The sequence below is a fragment of the Abramis brama genome (genome assembly GCF_963993115.1).
Source record: "Abramis brama genome assembly, chromosome: 7".
NCBI lineage: Eukaryota > Metazoa > Chordata > Actinopteri > Cypriniformes > Leuciscidae > Abramis > Abramis brama.
The window spans coordinates 27,247,903-27,258,177 of NC_139969.1; the positions used below are offsets into that span (position 1 = coordinate 27,247,903).

Here is a 10,275-nt window from a genome sequence, read left to right on the forward strand (position 1 = left end):
TATATTATATTATATTATATTTAAAAAGTTTCCAAGAAGACTTTCAAAAACTTTTTATTTTACAAATATTTTTGTTACATATTTTTACATTTAAACACCACCAACACCCAGTCATTTTGGAATAGCAAGAAAATAGGTTTAGATAGATTTATATTAAGAACACAGATCAGTGGCTTCGAGTCCGATGCAGCTTCAGACCTGAAAACCTGCACTGATCAATAGATGGCGGTGATGACGCGTAATCAACACGACATTCACTGACTCCAGAAGAAGACACTCACAGCGTGACGTCACACAATCATGGCCGCCTCCTGAGTGCAACGAGTAAATGTCATAGCGACGAGCATCACTGTATAGTTGTTTTTTGGATAATATATACATTTTAGACATCTGTTGTGTACTTTTGGTAAAATGTTTAACGCAACAGTGCAACGAATAAGGACACCGGCATTTAAAATAACTAAAAACTGCAAATCAAAAGACTGTCATAGTGTCCTCTACATGATTCCTCATGGACGTCGCTTCTTGTCCACCAGCTCTTGTTTATATGGGAAGATTCTTCCGAGGAAAAAACCTCGGGTGGTCCACGAAATAGCCGGGCTGGAGCCGATCACTTATGCTGACAGGATGCACTTTGTACCTGGACTGGCAAAGCCTAGGTTTCCTCCCTGGGACCGTGGATGGAAAGACCCGAGTCACTATACGTCCCCTAAACTAGAAGACATGCCTCTGCATAAAGACAAACCCTGTTACATGTTTAATCAGAGGACGAATGTGCTGGAAGGTAGTGATAGTTTTTTCTGTGTGTTGTTGTGGGTGAAAATTGGGCATTTTAAGTTATTTCATTTTTTTCTCTCACGATAACAGTGTATAGACACACACATACATATATATAACACATATATATATATAAACTTTGGTTTGATATGTGTGTAACAGCGGATAATATATGATTGTGATCTGTTTGTAGGTGTTCGACAAGCCCTCTGGCTCAGTAAGTCAGTCATCATTAAAGGTTTACCTGCTCAGATTCTCACCCTGGCTGAAGATCCAGCCAATCAGATTGAGAATCAAGATGAGAGAGTACAGGACGCCATTAAAAACTCCAGGCTGTGGGACACTACAGAACCCCGGCCGACCAGAGAGAGGTTCTGGTGGGTACCCTGTCCTCATTTCTGATCACACTTCTATAGTGTCTAGAAACAAGACTTCTTTAATACAATGGTCTTGTCATAAATGCAACTCCTTAATTAGCAATTGATCATAAAATCGCCAGACAGCCTATTAAGACACTAGCAGCTTTTTCATTAAACCAGAACACATTTACTCCTCTGACCTTTTTTTATCAGTACAGCACTTTTGTAGAGTTGCTGAGCTTGTATTATTGCTGAGAAGCCCAACAACATTTTTTGTATTTTTATTGTATCTTACTGCTAATTATTTCAGAATTTAAACCGCCCCGCCCCTTACTTGCTTCACACAAAAATGAAAATTGTCATAATTGTAATAATTTACTCTAACAAAAGTGAGTTGAAACACAAAAGAATATATTTTTAATATTCTATCTTAATTTCTGTACATCTATTGTCCAACCAAAATTTTTAAGCTTCAAAATGTTCATTAAGACATTTTAATCCTTATGATTTGAGCAGTTTAATCCAAGTCTTCTGAAGAGGCATGATTGCTGTATATGGTGAATAGATTCAATTTATTCACATATAAACATTGATCAGTGCACATCCAATATGGTAATCGGAAGCTCAAACATGCTTGTTTGGCGTGTGAGAACCAATCAGGTTTGTTCTCATGTGTCAAGCAAGAATGTTAATTAGCAAGTCTTAATAACCTAACAGTTATTTTTGTTTACTGTTAACAAAAATTAAATGATAGAAACTAGGGGTGGGACATAATATCGATAGGGCAATATATCGTTGTCCTTGTCCGTGCGATACGAGAATCGATACGTTAGCGGCAAAAATCAATATTTAAATTAATAAAATAAGGCGCTCTAAATAGATTTCCTTGCTCTCAGTGTTGCTACTTCATGGCTCCTCAAGGTAGCGCTCAACACATGAATGAAGGAAACCTGAACATAAGTTAACTAGCCTGAGATAAAGAGGTTTTTAATGGGATGGCGGACAGCAGTGTGACTAAAACAATAGATGCCCCAGCCACGTTTAAGTCCAAAGTCTGGACCCACTTCAGTTTTTATACCATTTATGGGGACAAACATGTTGTAAATAGACATCTTTGACGCTCTTCTCCGAGCGCTTACACAGACACACACGGGACAGTTTTAAAGCAGGCATCTAGCAGCGGAAAGCCTCCTTTCAAACGCTCTCGTGTGTGTCTGTGTTAGCGCTCAGAGCGTCAAAGATGTCTATTTACAACATGTTTTTGAAGCATTGATCATTGTAGCCAATCACAGACATACTGGCCAATCAGATGTTTAAGAATCCGTTCAACAGTGCTCAAAATGCTAGGGGGAAATGCTGGTTTCGTCACATTATTAACATTTTTAAATACCCAAGTTGGTACCTTTGACAACACTATTCTCAGTTTTTTTTTTTTTTTAAAGAAAGCTGGTAAACACTGAGATGTTCCCAGAGAGGTTGGTAAATTTTGAAATGTACAAGGTTTATATAAAATAAGTTGATAAGCAGGTAAATGTGTCAGTTAACACACAAATAAAATTTTAAGCTTTTAAAAAGTATAAGCATTAAATGTGTAATTCACTTAAAATGTTAAATTTAATTTACTTTTTGTGCTGTTTTCTAACAGTTTGAACTTTAATAAAGAGAGAAAACCTGCACTTAACCTTTTCACGGGCATTTTGTTTTCATAGTTAGACAGCTATTATAGGATTGTCTAGCAATATATTGATTATCGCAGAATTGCTGTATCGTGATATTATCGGTATTGTGAGCCATGCATCGATTGGTGTATCGTGTCGTATCATGAGGTACCCTGTGATTCCAAACCCTAGTAGAAACAGAAAATTACTTTCATTTTAAGATTGTCTGGTTGCTCTGATTTAAAGTGCCCCTATTATGCTTTTTCAGATATTTCCCTTCATGCAGTGTGTAATATAGTCTTACTTCCAGCATGATCCTACGTAGGCTTGAAACACATTTGCATAATGTGTCTTCATTGGCTGCCCGTGAACAATGTGTACTTTGACCCTCAAACACTGTAGATGTAGTTTAGAGTTTAGTTTGTGTTGTCGACACTTTAAAAAAAAAAAAGTTTTTATTTGTTTAATTTCTGCATGCACTTCAAAAGGATGAGATTTGCGCTGGGATTGATACAGAAAACTTGACATAATCGTTAATGCTCATATCACTGTGTATTCAAGCGCTGAGGAAGATCCACAGCTGAAATTCAGACGTTGTAAAATGGCATTTGGTTTCCGTCACAAGCTGTAAGTGGTAGACCAATCACAACAGACTGACTGAGCATTTAAAATAATGTAAGTGAATATATTATTATGAATATAATTTTATCTCAATTAAAATGCAAAAAACATACAGTTCCAGTTTCGGTGAATAATATAATATTCTTGTTCTAGTTTAAAGGGGTGATGAACTGAGAAATCAAATTTTCCTTGAGCTTTTGACATATAAGAGGTCATCATACTATAAGAATATCCTGTAAGTTTCAGAACTGAAAACGTCCTTGTTAAGGGACACCAGGCACAGCGAACGACAGGTTTTTCAAAGTGGGGATCTATGACGTCAAAGGGTATCAAACACCGCCTCCGCAGAAGAAGATCAACGCCTACTTCAACACTGCCTGTTTAGCCCCGCCCACCGATTCACGCATTACATGTAACTCATTATAATATGCAAAACTGTTATCCAATCATAGCAGTGGGTGTTTACTTCCAAGTCTTCAATGCGGCACGCCCATAAAAACCGGGTAGAAAATAGCCTATAACTTTTTCATTTTGATGTTTTTGAATGTAAAAACCAAGTGAACGTCATAAGTTGACCTCGGACATCAATATAAAAAAATTAAAAAAGCCAGTTCATGACCCCTTTAAGATAGGCATGTTTAATAGCATTATATAGATAGTCAGCCATATATCACAAATGTACCATGGAAGCATTGCTACCATAAACATGCAGCTCATTCTGTTCATCTCTGCCCCATAAACAGACCCGCGGCTGAATGAGGCGCACACGGCAGCTACCGTCCCCTCTAACCCAGCGCTTCATAATTGGCTCAACAGCTTCAATATGGAAGGTGGCATTTGGCCCGGTCCGCGGCGCTCTGATGGAGTGTTGAATTTAATGACGGTCATTAAACACGGGCCGGTCTGCATTCCCAGCAGGCAGCGGCTCTGTAAAGCCTTTATTAATTAATACTGCTCCTGGGAGGTCTGCCATTCATAAGAGCCTCTTTGATATCTCTCATCTCCCCGGTTAAAGTCTGCCCTTTGGTGGCTGTTTTATCTCCCAACTACTGCTGGCCCTTAACATTTTCCTTCTCACAAAAACCCGTCACAGCACGAGCACGAAAAGGCCATATTGACATTGACACGAAGTGACATTACACTCGGGAACATACGTTTGGTGAATTGGGAATGTTCCCGTTCTGTTCTGTATGAAGCATCAAATGGGTAAAAGAAGGTGTTTTGTGTGGTAAACAGTATTTTATTTCCCTCTATAGTCCCTCGCTCTTGCACAGACTGCTTCACCTGTGTGGCGGCCTGCAGGTCACGCGTCCTGAGCTGGCCAAGAGGATTCTTGCTGAGAAATACAGTTTGGCAGCGACCTGGAGGAGAGGTGGGTGCACATTGGGCCGCATATGTCTTCTCTTCAGTCCGAGTCTAGATTTTTGCATTTAGGTGCATTTATGCACATCTTTTGCTATTAGTAGTAGGTAGTCGACCAAATATTGTTCTTGTTTTTTAAATGGCCAATATGGATGTATACACAGACTAACGTTCAGAAGTTTGGGAAAGATAAGATTTTAGAATGTTTTTTTAAAAGTGTTTTACACTCTCCAAGGCTGCATTTATTTGATGAGAAATACAATAAAAATTGTGTAAATTGTTTCATTTTTTTTTTCTAATTTAATATATTTTAAAATGTAATTTATTCATGTGATCAAAGCTGAATTTTCAGCATCATTACTCCAGTCTTCAGTGTCCTTCAGAAATCATTCTAATATATTGATTTGCTGCTCAAGAAACATTTCTGATTATCATTGATGAAAATATTAATATTTTTGTGAAAACAAAGATGAAATGGAAACAGCATTCATATGAAATATAAATATTTTAAGATAATTGTCTTTAATGTAATTTTTGATGATTTTTAACAGGTCTTTGCTAAAAACAAATTACACTATAACATTTGGTTTTAAAATGGCATACAGAAAATAATGATCGCTAATGAGATGTACACAAATTGTGGGAATTTAATGCACATAAATTTATAAAAATTACAATATTTTTGAAAAACAGAAAAACACTTTTTTTCACATTTTCACTGGGCACAATTTTGACATTGATACCATGGGGAAAAACTGCCATTTAGATATTTTTTAATATAATCTCATAATTTGGCAGCATGTATATTAGGCTGCGGTCACTTTAAGACCTGACGCACAGACCCATTATGCTTTTACACATGTGTTTTCTTTCTCAACTGTTTACATTCACTTAAAACATAACGTGTGTTTATGTGAATACTCGCCAAGGCCGTCATTTTGACATTTTTTGTGTATTTGACTGTTTAAGTGCAATAAGCAGCGGGGAAAAAAACTCAATTTAGTACTGAGAGGAGGTTTTATGTGCGCGCATTTTGGGTGTGAGCACAAAATCTTTGGGAATGAGTAAAATTATGCCACGCCGAAATTCCAAGCCCTGTAACACAAACAATGTTCATCCGGAGCAAATGAAACGAGTGAGAGAGCGGAGGCGGGTTTGTGTGTTAACTCGCTGTCTGAGAGATCATGAGAGGTATTGTGTGTCTATTCTGACAAATATTTGTATCGGAAGTGTTCTAGATATTTCAGTATCAATATAAAAACGATATCACTACATTGCACTTAGTTTATTATTTCAGATGCCTTTTCAAAAGACAATTGAAAAATTAATATATTATATATAAAATTCAACCTGCCAGAGTGGCTAGTAGGAGCGACTGCGTTACGCATTTGGGTGTTAATGTCAAGCCCTGATTTTTATTTATTTATTGAAAACGCTGTATGTAGATCAAAACCGGGGAAGAGGCCGGTTCTACCACTTCTGTTACTTACTCTGCAAAACTCTGTTTCCAGGAGAGGACGTGTTCCAGGTCAGAGGTCAGAACGGGTTGCTGTTGAACTCCATGACCCCTGTACCTGTGTTGGCTGGAGAGGAGCAGATCCAGAGCACTGCTGATCAGGCTCTGGAGACCTTCTACCCCATCGCGCCCACCATCGACCTGCAGCGCACACACGTCTACCAGGAGAAGAACGACACAGGTCAGCCGCCGGCTTCATTCGCGCTCACTCACAGCGAGTTCCTGAAGCAAAGCAACTGGAACTCATTAATTACAGCTGTCAATCAGTCAGTGTTCCTGTGTTTAAATCATGCCTAGTTTGAGATCATGTCCACGTTATGGGAATAAGTAGTATTGGCGGTTCATTGCTTGTTTCCTTTCGCCAGGTTTCAGAGAGGGCTATCCGTACCCTCATGCCCACACTCTCTTCCTGATGGAGATGGGAAACGCCCCAAAGCTCTTCCCTGAGCAGCTCCGTGCTAAGATGGTAATGTTCGCCTTTGGAAACGCGCTGGCCCGGGCACAAGCCCTGTATGGGGTAAGATCCTTACATCTTTAAAAGATTCATTAGAACTATTGATTAGGGCTGGACAATATATTGAGTGTTTACGATTTTTTTTAATAATATATATATTTTAGAATTATATATTGAATAATTTAGAAATATATATATTTTTAAAGTAAATACTATTATTCGGCAAGGATGCATTAAGTTGACCAAAAGTTAGCAAGACTTTTACAGTTTTACAAAAAATGCAAGAAATGCTGTTCTTTTGTACGTTTTCATCAAAGAATCCTAAAAAAAAACTAAAAAAAAACAGAATCATTCCACAGAGCCGTGTAATAATATTCTATAATGTTAATTGCAAGTTCAAACTGTTTCAATGAATTGACTGAAATATCATATAATATTGACTGTCAATAATAACAAAGCAAAAAAGGAAGTTTACAGACAGATGTCCTCTGGTCTTCCTGCAGAAAGAGCCCAGAGTTCTGGAGAAGCCCATCGTGGTGCAGAGTGTGGCCAGTAACGGCCGCCTCTTCCAGTTCGTGGTGTTTCAGCTCAACACCACTGACCTGCAGTCCGACAGCGGAGTGAAGAACCTGGTGTGGGTGGACGAGGACCAGCCTCTCTACGGGTTTGCCAAGGTCTGGCCTTTTATCAAGAAGAAAGTCGTCAAGGTAAATAGTCGAGTTCGTTCAGATACATTTACTTTGTCCATCAAAATAGCATTATATGGACTTCCTGCCAGTTATGATAAGGGGCGTTACATTTCCAACACATGCTCTAAGTGGTAGACCAATCACAACAGACTGGGGCCGACTGACTAATCAGAGCAGACTGTGCTTTTCTAAAGGCGAGTTTTAAAAAAAGAAGAAAGAAACTAAAACCACTTTGACAGAAGGTGAAAACAGGTGCTGCAATTTTTTTTTTTTTTGAACATTAAATCCTGTAAAGTTATTTTAGTAGATCCCCTGAGCAACGTTATGAACCTTTAAAGAGCATCTTGCAGGTAAAAAAAAAATCTAAATGAATATATAACCGTGTATGAAAATACCATATGAAAAGATAATGCAGGATTTAAAATGTTTTAAAACGACATAAGGACACCAATTTAGTAGATAAAGTTGACTGCTCGTACAAACCGCTTTTTTTCAACATCGCGTCATTTTACGTCACACGAGGGAGATGTGTGCTGTGCTCTGCCGCAGCTCAGTGCAGAATAGGCTTGTATTCAGTAAGACCGGTCGTGAGTCAGTGTGTTTTCACTAGTTTTTGTATTTCAATTTATCATCGTCATGGTAAATTTATGTGTTTGTGGAGCTTGCAAAAACTCCAGCCTGTCAGGACATCGAGTCCACCGGTTTCCTAACAAGAAAAAGGACGGTGCTATCTTTCGTGCCTGGGTTTGTGCAGGTGAAGAGACGGGATTTCTCTTCCGCGTCGGCTTCGGAAAACGCGGTCGTGTGTAGCGTTCACTTCAGATCGGAGGATTATCGTCCCGGCGATATGATGGAGTTCAGCATGGGATACCGAAGTAAGAACCGGGTGAGACTCAGAGCTGGTGCGGTTCCTTCAGTGCACGCATCTTCGGGTTCTCCCGCCGGATGTAGGCGCGAGCACAACATCAACTGGCAAACGCAATGTAAGCGGAACGAAACTGAGCTACTCGTTATTGTGTTTGTGTGTGGACCGTTTATCAGTTTGGACCAGTGCAGCGCGAGCCTGATCAAGCAACACTGTAACTGCGAGATCCAGTAAATAAAGCATTTGAATTCGCCACATTAGTAATAACATCACTGCGAGATCTAGTGAGAAATATTCACATTTCTCCGTTATTAACGGATCAAACAGCGCTGACGTGGAAACCAGGAATAAACATGAACATGCAATGAATGAACGAACTATCCAGTGTCCACAGATCAGCAACATTCACCATGGCTTTACTGTAGTAACACTAACTGCAACCATGGAAGTTTGGCATTTTCCACTAAGGCCCAGTATGCATCCACCTCCCTGCAACACTGACTTTCCTCAGCTGTAAACATTGCCTCGCATTTCCCACACAAGCACCTATGGAACAAAAAATGTATCAGGAATAAATATCTCTCTGTCTCTCGATGAGAAACCGCTAAGTTATATCACGTAACGTTAGTCTGGGCGGATATTAATGAGCATGACAAACGCCTGATCAAAGCTTAGTTTCTGTTATTGTAAGTTCCAATATGTTCTGTCTAACATTAATCCTGGCCTGTCCCTGCTCTCTTGGCAGCCTAGCAGGCTCATAATTGTATGGCTGTGGTCCGTCAACAATTTCCTCAGCGTCCGAAATGTCATTGCGATCCACTTTTCCCTGTTGTTTGAATCGACCGCTCTCCCTCGTGCTACGTCACGCCCGTCACGCCCATTTTCAGATGCGGAAGTAAAATTCTCACAAAAACCACTCCAGAAGCCACTGTAGCGCATTTATAATTTTTTTTTAAAGAAAATCTAGTTCCTACATTATTTTTCTAAACATTGACTTGTTGGGTCTTCTAACCTGCAAGATGCTCTTTAAATGGGCAAAATAGGGGCCCTTTAATACTTTTATTCAGCAAGGATGCTGATTGTGACAGTGAAGACATTTACAGTGTTACAAAAGATTTCAAATAACTGCTATTCTTTTGAACTTTCTATTCATCAACTAATCTTGAAAAAAAGTGTGTCATGGTTTATACAAAAATATTAACCAGCAACACAACTGTTTTCAACATTGGTAGTAATCATAAATGTTTCTTGAGCTGTAAATCAACATATTAGACTGATTTCTGAAGGATCATGTGACTGAAGACTGGAGTAATGATGCTGAAAATTCAGCTTTGTCATCACATGAATAAATTACATTTAAAATATAATAAAATATAAATACATTTATTTTAAATTGCAATATTATTTCACAATATTACTGTAGTTTGATCAAATAAATGCAGCCTTGGTGAGCAGAAGTCATCTGTCAGAAACTGTGTGGCCTCTCCATCAACTTCAGTTAATGCCAAGTTTCTTATTTTTGGTTAAACATTGAGTTATGTATTTGTTTTGACTGTCTTCGGCGAGTTGAGCTGTGCACTGCAGAAAGCCACCATTTATTTCGGTTTACAAAGAAACATTACCTGCTTTGAAAGTCCTGACCAACACGTGGAATGCTGTGGTCAACAAATCAGAATTCCAGTAATTGAGTTGTGAAATATAAGAAGGTGGTGTGAAGTTTTCTGTTTTGTGTGACCTCAGTCGCTATTGTTGGTTTGCTGACTGAACATGTCGTGCTCTTCATTTGTAGGTCCCTGCTGGTTTGTCAGGATATCAGCCTAACACTTTCAAGAAGTTCCTGGCGCTCTACCTACATGGAGCAGCGTGAACAGACCAAAGCACCTCTGCCAAAATTATCACCACACTTCATTATCTCATTAAAATCCCATAAATAATTCTGAATAAAATGTTGGCTATTAAGTCTAAACATGACTG

General features: G+C 38.8%; 1 protein-coding gene across 1 annotated transcript; it reads left to right on the forward strand.

Moving 5' to 3' along the window:
- The first annotated feature begins 275 nt into the window (after positions 1 to 275).
- mrpl37 (mitochondrial ribosomal protein L37) lies at positions 276 to 10,267 on the forward strand. Its single transcript, XM_084120426.1, has 7 exons — positions 276 to 784; positions 971 to 1,154; positions 4,672 to 4,787; positions 6,289 to 6,474; positions 6,659 to 6,810; positions 7,251 to 7,454; positions 10,091 to 10,267. The coding sequence occupies exons 1-7, from the start codon at positions 412 to 414 to the stop codon at positions 10,166 to 10,168; spliced, it is 1,293 nt and encodes a 430-aa protein (XP_083976552.1). The 5' UTR covers positions 276 to 411; the 3' UTR covers positions 10,169 to 10,267.
- The last annotated feature ends 8 nt before the right edge of the window (positions 10,268 to 10,275 follow it).

Excerpts from the sequence above, each read along its gene's own strand:
- mrpl37 (XM_084120426.1), top strand. The coding sequence starts at position 412 with ATGTTTAACGCAACAGTGCAACGAATAAGGACACCGGCATTTAAAATA. Across the intron at positions 6,475-6,658 it reads CCAGGAGAAGAACGACACAG|GTTTCAGAGAGGGCTATCCG; the intron begins GTCAGCCGCCGG and ends TCCTTTCGCCAG. Across the intron at positions 7,455-10,090 it reads TCAAGAAGAAAGTCGTCAAG|GTCCCTGCTGGTTTGTCAGG; the intron begins GTAAATAGTCGA and ends CTTCATTTGTAG.